This window comes from Chanos chanos, chromosome 2 (genome assembly GCF_902362185.1).
Source record: "Chanos chanos chromosome 2, fChaCha1.1, whole genome shotgun sequence".
Lineage (NCBI taxonomy): Eukaryota > Metazoa > Chordata > Actinopteri > Gonorynchiformes > Chanidae > Chanos > Chanos chanos.
In genome coordinates this window covers 15,643,311-15,663,335 of record NC_044496.1, presented here as the reverse complement: position 1 = coordinate 15,663,335, position 20,025 = coordinate 15,643,311, and the positions used below count along the sequence as shown (strand labels likewise).

Below are 20,025 nucleotides of genomic sequence, written 5' to 3'. Positions count from 1 at the left end.
GTCACAACATGAAATGTACTGAGTAAATTTAAAATGCAGAGGTTTTGTGTTGATTTTATTAATGAAAATGTAGTAGTGCAGTAAACCAGAGCACATAAATACAGTTAGTTATGTTTCTGTTTATCATAAATCCCACAATAAACAGAATAAACACAATGAGAATGCAGTGAAGCTGTCAGAGAGCCATGATGGTGAAGCCAGGTTCCTTCCTGTGAAGACAGTTTACAGTAACAGTTGACATGAGACAAAACCTGATTTTAACAAAGATAAATATAGATCTGATTTTAACCAAGCTTTATAATAATAGACTAATTCAGTCTTCTGTGCCTTTAACATTACAAAATGTAATAGTATTAAAATAAGACATCATCAAATACACTCATTTAGCTGTTTAGCTTTTCATTCAACTTACCGCGATGCCCAAGCATGATCTCGCCCTCATACTGTGCCATGGATACAGCATGTCTCTGCTCACTGTCTAGCTCTGCCCACTGTTCCTCTGTCACTGCAAATGCCTGCTCTGAACTGAGCCAAGACAGCTGAGCCGCACTGAACACCACCTTTTACGTTTGGAGTAAGACACAGAGAGACAGGCTCACAGATACATCATGAATCTGTCTCAGCCATTTCAGAAAAATGTACTGCAGACCTCCAATAAGGCCAGTAAAGAAGAATGAACTCAAAACTTGCTTTATTGTTTTAGTTGTTCTGGCACTTATTATTTAAGGTCACCAAGAATACCGTGAATAAAATGTTGTCTTTAAAATTGTGTAAATTACATAAAGAGAGGTTCTCTCAGATCTTTTATGAATAAACAGAGCTTCATAATCATTTATTTTGTTGAGTGCTGAGTAACTCACAGCCATCTTCCTTGGGGGTATCAGAGCTATTGCCTCAGGAGTCAGTCCCTCCATTTGCTCTCTTATTAGGGCAGACAATACCATGTCCTCCAGCCCAGCTGAGGAGATAAAATTTATTGTATTAATGATTGTCTTTCATCTCATCCAATGACATTTTAATGTTGAAAATAAAAGCTTTTTTCATCACTGAAGTAGGACACATGCTTACATGGTCTGTTGAATCTTTGATAGTAAATGCTAAGCTGTACCTGCCAAAGTCCCAATCTCTGTGAAGACCTCTGCGCCCCAGCTGCTGACTGGACCGAAAGCATGAGGACTAAATAGTCGAGAAGTCAGAGCCGCTGTCTGCTGTTCAGAGCATGGCAGAACCGTTTCCCTCAGAAACAGAGCAGCCAAGCTGTCGGGAGGATGGAAACATTTTTACTTGATATCTTTTAAAGGACTTTAAAATAAAATATTTAAAATGTGGTTAATTCATTTACAGCTGAACTTGCCTTAGATTGTAGGGATCTAGCTGCAAGATTTGTGAAGAGGTCAGACCACAGAGCAGGTGTCCAAGGGAGACCAGGTCCTCCATGCCAAGCTCTTCTGGCTTCTTCCCACGTCGGCGCAGAATACCCAGAACAGCTGCTCTCATCTGCAATGTTCTAGAGGTTTACCCTATGCCTTCATGTCTGGTTTGGGAAAATTATAGCACAGTGAAAATCTTTCTTAAAATAAAACAAAAACTCACCTTCTTTGTGCCCCACATGTTAAAATTGCCCAGATGAGCTACAATAGCTTGGTTGGAGAGGTCAGCGGACTGCAGCTCTCTCTCATTCATCTCTGTTACTATACACCCCAGCTCCAGCACCTGCTCTGGCCTTAGCAAACTCACTGGTCTGTAAACCTTAGAAAAAAAGAAACTTTTCATACAGTTTGCTTTGACAGCACTGGGAAGCAGCTTGCTGTTCAAGTGGACTAACCTGCCTGAGTTCTGTCCATAGTGCATAGCGCTGATCAGCATTTAAAGAACTGTCTTGGCCCATAAACTCAACACATTCCTTTAGATCCCTCATGTCCATTCGACTCAATTGAGATGGCTGCCAGGCTGAAGGGAACGTGCCTTTAATGTCAGCACAGCTCGGTACCGGTTCTGAAAAAAAAAAAAAAAAAAATCAGTACTGTAAGTCCATTCTTTGAGAAGAGCACAATTCTTTTCATTCAGATATCTTAAAACCAGTTTATCCCTGAGTACACGGAAACCCCTTGTGGGCCATCAGTTGAAAAATATCAGACTTGTCTCACCCCTCCTCCTCCTCCTCCGTCCTCTGATGATCCTGTGGAGAAAACTGTTGAGCTTTTCTCTCTGGTCCTTCAGGTCCATACATGCCTGACCTAACTCACTGTCCTGCCAGTGCCAAAGGTCCTGCAACACCTGCTCGACTGTTTCCATGCCTAAATTGTCCTGGATCAAGAAAACACATTTGTATTGCAAACAGAAAATGGTCTGAATGCGTGGAGTGAGGTAGCACTGTTGTTGTGAATGGATATTGTGACAAACCATGGTCTTCTCACCAGGGGAAGAGATCGGATCTGTTTCGATGACAAAGTTAACACTAGTCTTCCCATGCGCTCTATGTCCCCTACAGTCCATGATGATGGTTCTCTGCGGTCATCAAGCATCTCATCAGACCCACAGAATTCAGATCTCAGTCAGTTAATGAAAACACCGTGTTTTTAGAAAGAATGGCAAATTTTCTGAATAGCTACTATAGAAACTGTAACATAGAAATGATGCTGATCAAACTGAAGTGTTAACAGAGTTAACTAAATTTCCGGTCAATTACATCAAAAACTCAACCTCACCCCAGCACACTCCTGTCGGTAAGCAGTGTGGCTATTTCTCTTCGAGAGTCGGAGGGCAGACAGTACTCCCTCAGTTCCTCTAGACGGACTTTAAGAGCTTCTCTGTCTATTTGGGAAAATACATCTCTGTCCAGGAAAGGCAAAAAAGGGCCCAACAGGTCCACAGAGGCTCCAGAGAGTCTATCCTCTGAGATGCCCTATTAGTGAAAAGGAAGATAACAATTATAAGCACTATAATGTGCGTGGATGTAAATTCACAGAAATGTACTGTTCAACCTACCAAAACGTATAACAAAACATGACAGATTCTTTTATAATCAATAATATATTCATTCAATTGTTGGTAATCTAGGTAGAAGTTTAGTGATTAATTTTAAAATATAGACAATCAGTTTGTTTGAGAGGGAATTTAAAAAGAATTGCAAAACACTGCAGTGGTAGTGATGCATTTGTCCTGAGTGTTCTCTGTGCAAATGCTTTTAGACAAAACTTCTTATGCTTTTTTCTCTTACTAGCACATCAATGGCCTTGTCTGCCAGAGCCATCTGCTTATGACGGGGCATATGCAGGAAATCAATGAAGTGTTGTTGAATGTACTTCAGGACAACTGTGAGAGAATCGTTGGACAGGTACTCAATCATTTTCACCCTGTAAACAATAGACAAAACAATGTAAAATACAGAAAACAGAGACAGACAGAGTTCTAAAAAAGTCAGTGGACTGCAGCTTTCTCTTGCTCATCTCAGTCTTTACACAGCCCAGCTCCAACACCCATTCTTAGAGAGTTTGGGTCAATAAGAAGATAAAAAGGTCCATCTTACGGTAATCCCACCACAAATGAGGCATCAAAGGCATTCACATCCACATCGGGTCTTCTGTTAAGCTCCTCCACTATGCATTTCCTCTGTTGGAAGTCAGTTTTATACATGTGTATTTTTACATTATCTATACACACAAGACAGAATGATGTGTTTATGTAAGATATGTGTTTAGGGTAGTGTTTCCAACATTCTCACCAGAGCTGGTCTCAGCCCTCCCGGCAACTCACTGACAAACTGTAAGAGTTCACCAAAGTCTGACTCATTTGTCCACTGTCTCAACCAATCACAGCTCATACCACCTGCAATACGCCCCAACCCCCTATAAGTAGAAAAACAGAAAACAGTTCTACAGTAGAAATACGAACAACTTTAAGCTCCACCATCAAACACTGTTTAAATCACAGGTGTCAAAATCCAGTCCTGGAGGGCCATGGTCCTGCTATTTTTCTTGTAGACCAACTAAATAGAATCTGTGATTGGCTGAAGAGTGTCCACACCTGTTTTCAAGGTGAAAATCAACAGGTAACTAAGAGGTGAAAACAAAAATCAGCAGGACCCCGGCCCTCCAGGACCGGAGTTTGTCACCCCTGGTTTAAATAGTCAACTTTTCATATTAAACATGCCATTTTAACATGAAGTAACAACAGATTACTGATTATTTGATTATATTCTTGATTATTATGACTTATTCTTTTTCGAACACAATGAATGTACTTACTGCACAGATTGTCTTGTGATGTTTATGATCTGATGGACTTTTTTGAAAAGGACTTGGGTCTATAGGGGGAAAAAATGGGTTTGAGATGGTGGACTATCAAGACTAAATGTGATATACCTTTGGCTTGGTTACAATAAAATACTCATGTGAACATTACTTATTCATATTCCCCAGAGGGAATATTGTACAACAATGAAACCAATTTGCCTGATGGCACTCGAGAGGCACAGAGTATTAGTTTACTGAAAGGCTCATCTGAGGCATAACGAGTGATCTGCAAATAAATGTGAGATCGAGTTCTCATCATCTGACAAGCCACTCTAAAGGTGATGTGTTAAGTTTGGGACAGGGCCACTTCTTCTTCTAAGAACAATTAGCACAATCTTTGTACCTGATGATGGGACCAGGGCAGGGCTTTGTAGAGGGAAATGTCTTGCAGGATTGTTTCTCCATCCAGCATCGTCATTAATTTCTTCAAGGAGAAAAAGGGCAGGAGACATCGCAGGTGCAGAGTTATGTTTGCTGATGTGCGGTTTAGAGCCTTTGAACAAACAATGCATATTACTGAGAATAGAAAAGACTCCATCCCGTAAATGAATGTGGGATGAATTGCAGCTATGCTACGAAAATGAAGGTCATTATTACCAACCCACGTTAAATGTTTTAAATGTATTATGCTTGAGGAGTTTGATATTTGTTATTTTGGAAGAAACTCTGCTCTTAACAGTAATATTAAGTAAGGCTATGATCTAATCTTACTGGTTGTCAGTTCCCACAAGTAGGATAGCGTGACAGCTTCATGGCTGACAAGCAATGAGCAAGTCAGTGTCAAATATGTAATATAACACACACTGATTAAAGAGGAAGCTGCCCGCCTGGAGAAAATTGTTTCTTCATCTAGTCTGGAAAAAAATTGTTTTAGTTCTATCTGAATGAATAATAAAAAAAACAGTGTTTGGTTTCACATCAGCATAGATCACACCGATAGCTTTATGCCTATTAAATGAGATCAACACCAGCAGAGCAGCTTCAAGTGAGAATCCTTTTTCTAAGTGGATGCTGGAGAGAAATCAGCCATGTGTTTACCAGCAGTAGCACATTGTGCATCATGGCTTGATGGGCAGGCTGCAGCTCAGACAGAAGGGAGCTCCAGCACTCACACTCTAGGGCATCTGTGGACTCAGGTACTACCAGGCGTCTTAAGACTGAAGGCCCCAGACCTGGAAATAATGGCTTTAACCTGCACAGAGTGTTTGCGCTGACCTGGAAAGAAGATACAATTTGAGGATGATAAGATAATGTTTCATAGGCTCACTATAACCAGTCAAATAAATGTAGCACATTATATGTGTGTGTGCGTGCGTGCGTGTGCATATTGGAGCTTCATGGTGGCTCAGTGGTCAGCTATATTGCCTCACAGCAAGAAGGCCCTGGGTTTGAATCCCAGCCCTGCCAGGTCCTTTCTATGTGGACATGTGTGCTAGGATGTGTGACCAAGGCATTGGCAAAAAGACCTGGAGTTGGTCCCTGGGCACCCGCTGCGGCTGCTCACTGCTCTAGTGTGTGTGTGCTCACTGGTGTTAGGATTGGTTAAATGCAGAGGCTGCATTTCACTGCTCGACAGTGTGTGTGTGTGTGTGGCAAATAAAGTACTTCTAAGAAAAGAAAAAAAAGAGGTGTTGACTATTAAATAACGAGACTAGGCTTGTGTAAGTCGAACCACATGGTATACATTGACCCCTGAATAGACATAAACAACCCCTGAAAGTTTCAGTCCGCTCGTGTCTTCAGTTCAGTGTTACGCGTCGCTTGAAGCAGACGTATCTTTTCTGATATGTGAGTTCAAAAAATTGACCGAAACGGCTTCCACATCTTTTCGTACGCTAACTGAAGTTTATGGGGAAGAATGCATGTCACGTGCACGTGTGTTTGGATCTCGAAGATGATGAACGTTATGGACGCCCATGCACAAGAACTGGCGTTCGCAATGAACAAATCGTTCGAAATGATCAAGGGCTCAGCATCAGAATGATTGCAGAAATGATCGATAAAGGGACTGTGATTAAACCGTCATTATTACTGTTATTAAACCATCATTAAACAATCATTACAACTGAATTCCAGCATTAGTCTCATTATTTAATTACCCACATCTCGTGTGTGTGTGTGTGTGTATACATATATGCATATTTAGCTTCACAACTTACATTTGTTTCTTCAGAGATTTTGTTCAATATCAGGAATGCCTGTAAAGGTTAGTAAACATTTCATTAAATCCAAACACTACAGTTCCCATGCATTACACATCAAATGGCAATCTATTTACCTGAGCTGGGGGTAAAGCTGGCACACCTGGCAGTGTGAATACCTCCAGTAACTCACGAGTGGAAATTGTCTGCATGAATGTGACTCCCAGTTGAGGCAATAATCCACGCATAGATTCCAGTGAGGATAAAGACATGGCAGTTGCATTCAAGGGTCTAAGAGCAATTCCCAGCCAGTGAGACAGCTGTTGTTCAAAACAACAAAATTTAAGAGGCAGAATTATGATGTCTGGAATGGAGCCCCAAATCTGGCTGCACAGATATAACTGTTTATGGGGATAAAATAAAAATGAAATGTTTTTACTCACTCTTCCACTGGCACTGACGTGTCCCTCAGTGACACAATGAGCCAGCTGCTGCCACAGAGCTGGCGTGAGTGCTGATGATATAAATGGATGCAGATCCTCTGGATTCACATAACACATAAGAATTCCCAATCTGTTTATTAAAAAAAAACTCTAATTACATTTTGTTGTACACTAAGTTTTTCCTGTGCGTTTCTTATTGATTTAACGCTAAAATTTACCTCAATAAGTTATCACTTGTGAAATTCCTCTTACTGAACAGTGTGCGAAGAACATGGCGCCCCCTTGTAGCATCCAAACTGCTGTTACCCAGCAATTCCACCAGTGGGCTAAGCTAGGGACATAGGCAATAAACATTAGCCGCATTATATTTTAAATAGACCTTCAACTCTTGAAAAACGCTGGCGGTCTTTCTCTGGCTGACCTGCAGTGATGTTAGCTGCTGAAAGTGACTGACTGGTAGATGCGGCAGCAAAGGCAAAATGGAATTTAGAAAGTATGGTGGCCAAGAAGGAACATCTCCCACCATACTGGACTGCAAGAGTCGCTTCACAAATGCTTGTTTCTGCAGGGATTTCATCTCTGGGCTGTGATCACGAATAGCCAGTAACCTGAGGAATAGTGAAAAATGTGTCATGCTTTTGCCCTTGTCACCTATAATCCCAATAATTAGAGTTGCAGCTGGTTCACTCACACACTCTCATTGACCATCAGAGATGCTGGGAAGCTCATGATATCAGTGACTGACATGTAAGGGATGAACTGTGAGAGGTCAACAAATAGCTCCGGAGTGACATGTGGGAATTTGTGGATGAATGCAGCTGTCATGGTCTCCATCGCCTGCTGTTCTTTTTGAGAGACCTATGGATCACAGTGGTGTTAACAGAGAGATTACCGAAAGTGACTGTAATCTGTAATATTCCAAAACATGCCCATTTTACTGGTTTTAGGAGTTACCTGGATTTTCTCCACTTGTAGCTGGTCCCAGCTCTGATGCACATGGGAGAGAAATCTTTTCACTGCATCCTTTTCTGCTGATAGTACTAGAGTACGAATGCTTTCCTTGGGCATTTGGAGGTACTCCTAAACAAGTGGCAATAATCACAATAAAGCAAACATGTCCCAGTCACCAGTTAAAAAAATCAGGTGTTGCAACAGGGCTTGATCAAATCATTCATAGTTGCCCACATTTTTGTATCATAGAATTGTCGCTATTTAGTCACACATACATCCTAAAGATAAAAACAAGCCTAAAGTTCGAGCTATATTTCACCGCTTGTCTCAAGGGGACTAATCTGAACCTATAGAAAATTATTAAATGCTGATCTGTACCTGTATTAGAAATCTTAGTGCAGAGGAGTTTTCCTCCTTCTGAATGAGGTCCCATAGTACAGGCTGTGATGGAATAAGGAAATTCAAGGTAAAAAAAAATGGTTTCACACCACAAGGTATATTTCATCATAAAAAATATTGGATGCATCAGTACAATGAAGAAGAAGAATATCATAATTTGACGTACACTAAAGCAGCTCAAAAGATCTTCCTTGACAGAGGGGTTCTGCTCTCGCTTGAGGAAGATGCTAACACTCTGCAGAACACTTATGGATGCATTGGGCTGTAGTGCAGCCCAGAAGGAGGCGTTATCGAGGAGACTTGAGAGGAGGATTGCTTGGCCAAGGCCCTGACGCACCTCATGTTCACCCTCCTCATGGCCTGCTGAAAACCCCACAACAAAATCCAGCACACGAAGCATATAGCTTACTGTGGCCAGCCAACCTACGCGCTCATCCGCTGCCCCTTCACATAAACTCAGCTTCTGCAGGGCTCCCAACAAAACTGGTATGGGGTTTCCACACAGCTGAGATGTATCAAAATCATAAGGAGCAGGCAACATGTCAAAAATCTGCTGGAGGACACATTTACTCTGATGCTTCATTTCAAGGTCAGTGCAATAACCTAAGAGTGAAGGGCTCTCTTGAATTAGTTTAAAGTAAAAGGATGTATTCCTGCAAATATAATCTTTAAGGCCAACTGTATCCTCACAGAGCTTGAGCAGGGTTGAATTTATGAAATGCTGTTCTCTCCAGTTTTGGTAGTCACACAGTTTTTCCCTGTAGTAAGTACTGGAAGAATTTGAGAAGATTTTAGAACAATATTCTGCTGCCCAGCTTCCATCCTGCAGAAAAGGAAAAGACTCATTGCCACATAAAGACAAGATCAGGGCAGAGTCATTGGGAAGAAAACATTTCCTGAAATCATGAGCACTCAGAGATCTAGAGCCTAACAGTTCAAGGCAGTCCTTGCTGGCATCAGCTCCACTTCCTCCAGTCACTTCTGCAGTGATCTTCACACAAAGGTCATCAATGCTGGACTGATTGAAGTAATGATTATCCTGAGTGGCAGAAGCCTAAAAGAGGTCAGACAAAGTTTATAACATTTCAATACTTGTAACTACAGAAAGCTGGTGTTACTTTTAAACAAACCAAACAAGTTACTTTTTAGCATGTACCTGATGGGCACGCTGAATCCAGAAAGAGGAGTTGGCACACACAGTATTGTTGAACTCATGTGCAAAGAATTCACTGCACACGTGCACCCACAGGAAATCATCCTCAGCTGCAGAGAGGTACCAAGCTGCATTTGAGCAGGTTACATGCAGATCCGGTCGAGCGTGGCCGAATCCAGGGATCAATGATCCATCGCTTCCATCAAAGAGATTGCAGTACAAAAACACTGTGAAGTTTGACACTCCTGTGAGGCCAGGGATGGAGTCATTGCATGCAGCCTCCAGGATTTCCACGGAGAGGTCAACCTCGCCCTGGTCTCGTTTTGGTATGTCAGACCGGAAGTGTCTAGATCTATGAGATGGACGTGGTTTTGTGCTCTTTTTTTCATCCTCAGGGGCAGAACAGGACATGAAGGGCGGACTGCTAGGTGGACCCTGGGAACTGAAACCCATGGCCTGTGCATTCCATGTCAGGTTATGCCTAACCCCCCTGTGAGGATTAATGAATATCTTAAACAGAGCTAAAAGAAAATAAGTAAGACAGCACTTTCTAAAGGCTATACTTATAAGTACAGCCTTTAGAAAGTGCTGTCTTTTTAAAGTACTAGACATCAGATCTTAAGTTCAGTACTAATAATAGATTATGGTGACCAACAACACTGGAAAAAATTATTTTGAAAATGCTTATTCAGTCACAGTGAGCTGACATGTCATTTTAAATGGCAGAAAAAGTAAATACGCCTCCTGCTATTTCATCTTTTGACATAATTACAATTAGTATCAGTTGCACCAAAACAGGTACAAATGATTAGCAAATCATTAAACATGCAGGTGTGTGGTAACACATTGTGGCAAGATCAGTCGAGTTTTCCAAGGTCGTAGAAAAAAAAAAGCAAGATGTATATATGTCAGAAAAGGGTTATTGTGCAATATCAGAGCGGTTTGCAGGAAAAGGCCTCTGTTTTCAATCTAGAATATACATGTATAACTGAATTTTGTTAAAGACTTTCAGAACAATGTGTTGTAGATACACAAGAGGATTAAGAGTGGATTTCTCTGGCTGCAGTGCAAAATGTCCTAAATTCCACAATATGGATCTTGCAACAGGCCAAAGATTCAGAGCCACAGACTGGCTCAGAAAAAAGTGCTTTGGAATGAGCAAGTCAAAGCTCAGATTTCAGTCCAGTTGAAATGCTATGTATTGTGTTGGACTGTGTCACCTTAATCTGTTGATAGCACCGAAGCGAAGATCAAGTATCAAAATAGCCAAATATGTTGAGAAAGTCAAAACCTTTCAGATGTTTTCAGATGTTTTTATGTCTCACAGTATTGCACTGCGCAGTTTACATCTTCGGTATTAAAGTATTGTAAAAGAATTGATAGCAACAGGCTAAAATGAGCTGTGCTATTTGCATTAACACTTACCACAAAATTAATTGCCTTAGGTCACCTGTAAAAAGAGAGTAGAGACTGGTATGGATGAATGGCCTACTGCTGTAAATCACTGACAATGGCAGGGAGCTCTCGATGAGTGGTGGAAAAAAAAGAGATGCTACATTTGCATTACACAATTGGCCTTGATGTAATAGCATCGCTGCGCTCATAATACCAGGGTATATGGTTGCTGATATCAACAAAGGCGAGAGAAGATTATCCAGGCCTCAGGATTTAGCGCAACAATGATCTGCCTAATGACTAACATGCTCTTTGTGATTTTGCAAACAGAATTTTCACTGAAAGATTTAACAGTGAAAATTCTCTCTGAAATCTTTCAGTTGAACTCTAGGCAACATTAGTCTAGTTCAGTGCCCTTCACACACTTTTACAAACTTTAGTTCCCTCTGACCAGAGGCATTTCACAGATTAAAGCTGAAAGAGATCAATCAGTGTACTTGCCCACAGAGCATATCCCTTGGTGATTGTGCTGCGGCTCACCCACCATGCCACTGACATCATCCAGCAACACCATTGTCATATGTGACACCTTTCTCCTCAGATTACTGTATACGGCGCTTCCTATTCTGTGCATGAGACCACGTCTCAGGCCATCCAGGCCCTGCAGGAGTGCAGGGTTACGTTCAGCAAACTGCACTGCTCTCTCTCCTGTACCTGACCGCGACAGAGCTTGCAAGAGCAGCGTTTGCATAGAGGCCAGGCTGCCCAGCTCTAAGTCAGACTGTGTTCTGTTCAGGAACAGACGTTCCTCTTGAAGGACCTCAGGGGGTACGCTGAAAGGCTTAAAACGCCCTGTAGAGAGAGCACCGTCCCTCTGGTCGCCGCTTACAGCAGGGTGCAAACTTACTACCGGTTTCCAGTTCCTTGTTTCCAAAAAACTGAGGAGTTGCTGCAGCCAACTCAGGTTGAACGCACAGTCATTTCGTCCTTTCAGGACACAGATAAACCCCTGAAGTCCTGCACTGGCTTGGCCATAGGTGCCACTAACTAAAGCCTGGAGAGCAGTTTCAAACAAAGCACTGATGGTCTTCCAGTTTTGTGACACAAAGTTTAGGATGGGTCTTTGAGGCTGCCGTTCTGAGAGGCTCATAATGCTTTGCACCAACCCCAGTAGTCCATCCCAATGCGGGCTCCCCCTTAAGGACAGAAAGAAATCCTGGAGCTTGAAACTGGGTCTGGGGGAAACCCTCTCATGCCACTGTCCGAGTGCAACTCCTGCCTCTGACTGGAAAAAAGACTGCAGTAATTTCTCCCAAAAGTCATCATCCCCGAAGGATGGTTGGCGATCATCTAACTCAGCCCCCATCTCTTGGAGGTACATGGAAATGTTATAAAGGAAAGTCGAAAGTCGATTTCTTTCAAGGGGCTTCTTTAGAGATGACAGACTTCCACTCCTCTGAGACAGGAGCCCCAGGGACTTAAGACCTCCAACAATACTCCGCACCACTGAGTGGATTTGTTGTTCTTTTGACCTCTTGGGGTCTGGTTGTTCTCTCAGGGGATACCAGCCTCCTTCTTTGCGCCATATTGAAACCAGCTCTTTAAGAGTGACTTCTCGCCGATCATCTTTTTTACTTCCTAACATAAAATATTTACCAATAAAAAAGTAAGAACGTTGAAAAATAAACTATTTAAAAATGTTTTTTTAGCACATCTTTACATTCAATACTTATAAAGTGTTTCCTTACCTCCAACAATGACTGAAAATTGCCCCAGTAACACAATCAATATCATGATTATTCCAAACTTGGCCATCGTTAATATGAACTAGTCTTATTCCAGTATGAGCAAAGTCACATTGCTTCTTTTGTAAGGCAGTACCTGCAAGAAAAATCCTTCAGAAGCTAGATGAGACACATTCAGGGAGTATAGTGTCACAATCTAGAGTGGGCATGAAATGTTAATGACTGGCCTCTATCACTCAACTGTGCCTTCACAAAGAAAACCATATCACCATTGATTTGAGAAAAGTAACCATTTCATGTTTCATTTCAGAACTATATTCTTACATTCTTACACTTGTGTTTTCTTTTAATGTTATGAGCATCATTTTAGTCTCTTAAGTAAAGTTTGTTATACCCATCACTAAACACAATAGCTACTTAACATGAATTTCAAATAGAACACTGGCAACAAAAAGCAAAGTAGAAATGAAAAGGATTTTTTAAAGTACTTACATAAAAGCCTTTAAATTGCATTGAAAACTAGTCCATCAAATATTATGAATATCCATGAAATGTAAGTGCATGATTCCACAGCTATGTGAATATGATGCATGTTCCAGAAAGCCTCTCTCTCTCTCTCTCTCTCCCCCGCTCTCTCTCTGCTCTCTCTCTGTATCTCTCACTCTCTCCCCCTTTCTAACACACATGCAGACGCACACACGCACACACAATGCAGTTGTCACTTTCTCAAACGGTTCCCCCTCCCAGTCTTTGAGATACAGTTAATGCACAAAAGGCTAAAGCTTCAAGTTTCACTGCCATCAACTCATCATGTGCCAGCTGACCATTTGTAGGATTAGATGCTCAAGGGCTTCAAGATGAAATAGGAGAAAAACACGAAGGATGTGCGTATTTTAAGGTATATTCTACTGTTTTAAGGTACTCACAGTATAACGGTGGTCATTCTTGTGCAGACACTGTCATACCATATTGCATGCAGTGAACTGTCAAAACTGAAATCTTCTGATTATCATTTTTGTACAATGATGTACATTTATAACATGGTCTTCCTCTGCTTTTGTCAGAAACACATGGAGGTATGAAATAGCATTTTTCTAACATGTATATCGACAGTAAGTATGTGGAACATACTGTTCTTTTCTCAAAGGCATAGAAAATCGAGGTTGCCATGTCATTCGAAAGACATCATGAATCATATTTAAGTGCTCCTTAACTAAACCAATGGAGGGAAATGTAAATTCATAACCTTCAAATTATTTTCCCTTTGTTGGAGTGATGAACACCATTCATTAAATTCCAACTGAGCCATCATTCAGTTATGCTTCATGCCGTAACTTTGGGCAGTGTCCTTGACGGTTGTTTTACATACAGAGTGAGCCAGCAGCTCTGCTGAAACTGTCATTATACAAGAGCATCACTAAGTCACCAACACCACACAATCAGGCCCTTCACTAATATACTGAATCATCTTGCTCTCTGCTTCTGTCTGCAGCACCAGAAACCTGAGCTGAGTAAGTGAAAGGACCTGTACTACCTCCCCCAAGCCCTTTAATTCTGTGTAACTGTTGCTTGCGGCGGAACAATAACTTCCTCTTATATTATTGATGACTAAGGGAACAGCGATCACTCAACAAAGTGGGGCTCAGTTGACTGCAGGAATACAAAATGTGAAACTTTACTCTTTCTACCTTTGTCTAACTCCACTCTTGTCGCACACAGTCCAATGAAGTTGTTTGTCTGCTCATGATCTGAAAGCCACAAACAGGCACTGAATGATGTATCTACTTACATTAATAATCTGATTGAGGTGTGAAAAAGAGCTGTCTCCTGTATAACAAAATGCAGGATTTAAGATTTTCTTTCTGGGCATATACATTGAACAAGTTCTGCAAATAGTCATTTATATTCTGGCATTCCTCTGTAAAGGGTAATTGCCCCTTGCTGAGTTTAGTTCATGTAAAGCAGACATTTTCCTGACTTGACATGTACATTCAAAATAAAAAAGATGGTTTGGAAATTAGTTAATAGTTTGTGGAATTTGTAATCTCGGTCAATCTTTGGTTTTCATCACTACATTTATATATGAAATCGATTCACTTTGACCTGCAATGTTTTTTGTTTGCTAGTTTGTTTCAGGGTGATTATGTGGCACATTAAAACTGGGATGCACTCAACAATAATAACATTGAAAGAAAAGTTGGAAATGAAGGTGAACATCTTCTACTAGTCACAAGACTTAAGTCACGCACAAATGAGTCATACCTCATACAGAACCATAAACTGACACTTATCGAAAGGACTGGTACACTGGCACACTTCCGGCAAAGCCTTTCAATGTCAAGCTCTCGCTCTCGTGAACAAGAAACGCACTTCTGTACTAAGTATTGTACTACATAGATTTAGGCTGCATTTGATGTGAAAATCCCGTGGATGTAATCTTAGTGTATTATTTCAGCTTAATGGTTTTGCAAAATCTGCTGTCTAAATATTATTTTTTTCACTTTGTATAAAGCCGAGTGAAAGTAGCAGCGCATCACGAACTGCCTTACTTTCAACCAAAGAAACCCTTAAATAGATTAATACCAAGGAGAATATTTTAATTTTGTAACATCTCAGTTCCTGTAGTTGAAAATATATCGATTTTCACAGCGCAGACTGGATAAACCTTGCAGTGAGTTCCACTTTGACGTGGTATTTGCCGGTTGTTGTAGTGAGCAAAGTAGGTTGTCTTTAATGAGAGTAACTCTCTTAACCGGAAGTTTCGTAAGAATCCTACCGCTAACTACATTGTGTACGGTTTGTGAGTTGCTATGTTTCTTAGTTATTACTAGGGACCGAAAGCAGATGGGTCATTCCTCTGTCATGTCAAACACTTGATCTTCGAAATATGTTGTTTACGTTAATCAGTGTATTGATGCCTGGTTTCTTGAACTGCAGGATTTATCTGGTCTGTATTTCGTGAATCCGCCCTCTCGTTGATTATATTTGTTTACGAGTTACCACACGTTCGTTTGGGGGTCGAGATGGAGTATCTTCTGCAGGTGAAGGTTGGCGCTCTCGTAGGTTTACTACTCCTCACTTTGTTGTGTGGATTTATTCCAGCTCGGCTGAAATGGTTCAGAGAAACCAGTGGAACAGGTAGGTTATTAAATACTTAAAACCTGATTTTATAAAGTACACTGTCATCGTATTTCCAGATGCCTATACATTGCTCACCCACCACTCATTTTTGTTTTCGTTCCCTCTGTTATCTTTTAATGATTTCATATTGTTTGCAGCTCAACCCCGATAATTCAGTCTTCCATGGCCAATGTCTCTGTTTGGATCTCTGTATGTCGGAAAACAATGAATCCTTATTTGCCTTTCGCAAGCTTTCCTTAAACTATGTTGTCTGAACTGAGCCTTTGTTCATTGGTTTAGTAGAAGATAATCACGCGAGAGGGTCACCTGATTTGAATAGAGAAAAGGCTCCCTTCTGTGAACATAGGTTAAGCATACATTCCTCGCAGTTCAGAAAGGCACATGACTGTGGAACTGAAACTGGTGAACATACCATATTCCTCAAATAGCACTCGCTTAAAGTAATGTTGAGACTGTAAATGTGTTTTATACTTCATCCTTTAAACCAGTTCTGTATAAGTCATCAAGGAAAATATCCCTTCATCAATATGAATGTGATTTTTTTTCTGTCATCCAAGTTATTGTCCAGTCACTGCTCATTATGAGGCTGTTAGGTTACTGCAAACCATTTTTCAGTTCTTCCTCATCAACCTAATGCATAGAAAATACTGATCCCTCAACTTCCATCTGGTGCTTTCTCTTATAAGATTATATTGTGGATACTATCAGAGCATGTAGCACATTGACATTACGTGATTGGTCTACACTGTACCATTATTACTTGGTGCAGGACATCAGTGACACCCTTTTCCCTTCCTATTTCCAATAACCCAAATTTGATAATTGCTTGTTATCCCCAGAAATGCATCGCATAATGCTGAGTCTCATCAGCTGTTTTGCGGGAGGAGTCTTCCTTGCTGCCTGTCTCCTAGACATCATTCCCGACTACCTGTCAGATATGAGTGAAGAACTACGGACGCAAGGCCTGGATGTGAGAAGCTTCACATGCAATAAAATATTTTTAAGATGGTCAATTTTTCTGTTGCTGGCTAGTGCATGACTACATGTAAAACATTTACACAAATAAAACTTTTTTTCTGTTATCATTTTTGAACAGGTCAACTTCCCTCTCCCAGAGTTCATAATGGCATGCGGATTCTTTGCTGTTCTGATCCTGGAAAAGACTGTTCTCAGTTTTTCTGCACAGAGGAGCGAGGAGTCTGCACCTCTTCTAGTGTCGCCTGGCCACGGGCACGATCATGGCACAGTGTACGATCCGGAGGGCAGCGCACGCCATGTCCACGTAGACCTCCATGCCCACTCCTCCTTTCGCTCCTTCATGCTTTTCCTTTCGCTGTCACTCCATTCTGTGTTTGAGGGCTTGGCCATTGGTTTACAGACCACAGATACAAAGGTATGATGAATTTATTGAGCCCTTTCTTAACTTTTCCCTTAAATGGCAAGTCTTTGAGATTAAAGAGATAGTATCTGGAGAGTATTCAGAGTTCAAAGGTTTGCTTTGTTCTTCCTATTTGAAAGCTTTTAACCCAAACTTATGCGCATTTGTATACTAGCACAGTAAGTGTTTATGGTTCATAGACAGTGTGTTTAAGCTTAATGAGGCATCTCATAACCATAAACCACACATGTCAGCATGTTTTTATCTCAGTATTCTTGTTGAGAAAGGAGTAAACGGATATGCGCATATGTGTAATGGTATATCTCTCGCAAACGCTCTTCTGTTTAATGTGTGTTCTTCTCTTAAGGTGCTGGAGATCTGCATCGCCATCCTAATCCACAAGAGTATTATCGTTTTCAGCCTCTCGGTGAAGCTGGTCCAGAGTCAAGTTAAACCGTTGTGGGTGGTTGGATACGTTTGTATTTTTGCAGCAATGTCACCTCTGGGCATTGCTGTGGGTATCTTAGTGACTGAGGCTCAGCTAGAGAGCGGGGTTCTGATACAGGCAGTACTGGAGGGCCTTGCGGCTGGAACGTTTGTCTACATTACATTCCTGGAAATACTGCCACATGAACTCAACTCCCCAGAGAGGCAACTGCTCAAGGTTCTCTTCATTCTGGTAGGTTTCTCTGTTATGGCAGCCCTTAGCTTCCTGGGCTGAGAGACAGTTCAGAGTGAAGCGTACACCCATGATTACGTTAGAGGGCCCCAACGCCATTTCCTTTTATCTGCTAACCTCATGAGACTCAGGGATGTATTTCCTAATTTTTCTGAAATCTGAGAGCTTAAAATCATCACGTGTTCGCTGACACTGATGATGTGCGTTTTTTAAAAAAAAAAAAAAAAAGATCTTTAAAGACTGTCACAAAAATATTTTAAAAATATTTGGCTTGTCTTTTTATAGAAAAAAAAAGCAACCAATATTTTGCTTTTATTTTTTTTTTTTTTGAAATGGCTAAAACTTGTTTTTTGTTTCAGCTCAAGAGAGTCTGAGCGATACCGTTAGACACGTATTTTATTGAAATACTAACTTCAATAATCATGAGAATAGAAATTGTAATGCTTACATGCTCAACTGTTACAGGTTGTGATTTTAGGATAATTTTTTAATTTAAAGCAGATATCTCTCTTGTATATCAGCTGCTGCATTGTGTGACCTATTTACACAGGAACATAAAGTTTTGTTGGACAACATGCCAAATTGGTAAAAAAACCAGCCTCATTTTTTGCCTTTTGTACTTTGAAGTATTCTTCTTATGGACAGAGGATATTTTACTGTTGTCCTTATGTGCCCATCTTAAACACTATTTTTTTAATTGGTGGCAGGTTTAAATATCATAATCACTCATATGCTTTTTCTTTTATGTACTTGCAAATGTCGAGAGCCAAAGGTTTTTATGTGCTGCTGTAACTGTACCTCTGTGTTTTAACTTGGTATCATTTTGATAAAGTGAAGAACTGTGTACTATTATGATTGCTGAAGTGATGGGATAAAGTCAGTGAATATGTGGAATTGGAGGAAAACAAACACTGTCTTGTGAGTATTTACTCTAAAACTAAGGTCTGTATGGTACCACTAAATGCACTTCCATCGTCTAATCTACTGACAACGATGTGCATGATCAAAAATGTGTTACAATGATTCATGTCTGTTGTGCCTTAACAAGAATGCATTTTGTTGTTTGTGGTATCATGCCAATGACAATGGTTAAGGTAAGGTAACTAAAATAAATTTGGGAGATAATCTCACAAAAGACTGTGTCTTTGAAGGTTATTTCGTGGAGTTTGGGGGGAGTCTATTCTTATTATCGTTGCTCCCTTTACTTTTAGAAGAGGTGGACTCAGAGCGGGACATGAGGTACTGCAAATATTCATGATCGACGTTTTGAAAATTGCATCTCTTTTTATTATTGCAAAACAGCAACTCATTGTGGTCCAACATGTGATGTACCCCTGCGGAACACTCGCTGGAACATCGCGCTCCTACCAGTCCAATCCTTGTCAAATGTTGTACTTTTTTGTCATCGAGATTAAACATGCTCAGCTCTGATGGCTGATTTTTACACTCATTTACAAAGTGCTCATTTCTGCTGGTAAAAAGACTCACCCCTCAGATAATCAGCGACACACAGTAAATGAATGATACAAAAAAAAAAAAATCTCAGTTTGGGATCTGATTAACATGATCATGAATTAATACATTTTTTGGCCACTACGTGGGAGTGTTTCTCTAAAAGTGAGGCAGGAGCACTGATTGGCTGAAGCATTTCCCAATTCATTCTCATGAGCCTCTCTGCTCTTTAAAATCTTGTCTATTTTTTTTTTATATATATATATATCTTTGTCAGCGCCGCAGCTATGTTAGTGTATCTCCAGGCGATCTGAAGTTTTCCAGACCTCGTTAGAAAATAAAACTTTGTGGTGCATAGGTTCCTTCAATCCCCTCAGACTCTGTAATGCACCCAAAAAAAAAAAGAGCAACTGAAGAGGACTGCTAATGAGCAGGTTTGACAGAAGGACAATGCCTTGTGTTTGAAGTTGCCAGACGTGGCGAGGGGAAAACGGGCCAGCGTTTTAGACAGCCATCGTGATTCAGGCTGTTTGTCTGAGCGCAGTGGAGCAGCAGGAGGACACTGTGGGTGAGTTTTGCCCTCATTCCTCACAGCTCATTATGCGCCTCCTGGTCGGGCGTTTTGAATTCATCACACAGGGAGGCATCTCTGCGTCCCTCCAAACAGAACAGAAAATAATGGTTTTCATTAGGCCTTCATTCATATTATACTAATCACTTCAGCAGCAGTGCCTCCTCCCCGCGCTGAAATGTAGAGGTTTATCGGGACAATAAAACAATCTGAAAATTAAATACATATGCCCATTTTAGTACTGATATGATGATGTATGCAATTATTTTAAGTGATTTGCTT

The 20,025-nt window shown here is 40.8% G+C and overlaps 2 protein-coding genes across 2 annotated transcripts; one reads left to right on the top strand and one right to left on the bottom strand.

Annotated features, from left to right (window-relative positions):
• Positions 1-383: 383 nt before the first annotated feature.
• LOC115804595 (stereocilin) lies at positions 384-12,571 on the bottom strand. Its single transcript, XM_030765106.1, has 28 exons — positions 12,526-12,571; positions 11,279-12,415; positions 10,808-10,832; positions 9,386-9,872; positions 8,396-9,283; positions 8,209-8,271; positions 7,834-7,959; positions 7,571-7,737; positions 7,301-7,487; positions 7,098-7,210; positions 6,880-7,009; positions 6,574-6,756; positions 6,455-6,493; positions 5,334-5,510; positions 4,639-4,788; positions 4,248-4,306; positions 3,725-3,848; positions 3,530-3,612; positions 3,221-3,356; positions 2,709-2,905; positions 2,418-2,508; positions 2,148-2,307; positions 1,826-1,995; positions 1,594-1,749; positions 1,355-1,497; positions 1,109-1,257; positions 861-958; positions 384-560 (listed from the first exon to the last, which is right to left on the bottom strand). Exons 1-28 carry the CDS (start codon positions 12,569-12,571, stop codon positions 384-386), a joined length of 5,661 nt encoding a protein of 1,886 aa, XP_030620966.1.
• Positions 12,572-15,360: 2,789 nt separating this feature from the next.
• Positions 15,361-17,885, top strand: slc39a1 (solute carrier family 39 member 1). Its single transcript, XM_030766147.1, has 4 exons — positions 15,361-15,660; positions 16,503-16,633; positions 16,760-17,056; positions 17,409-17,885. The coding sequence occupies exons 1-4, from the start codon at positions 15,546-15,548 to the stop codon at positions 17,760-17,762; spliced, it is 897 nt and encodes a 298-aa protein (XP_030622007.1). The 5' UTR covers positions 15,361-15,545; the 3' UTR covers positions 17,763-17,885.
• The last annotated feature ends 2,140 nt before the right edge of the window (positions 17,886-20,025 follow it).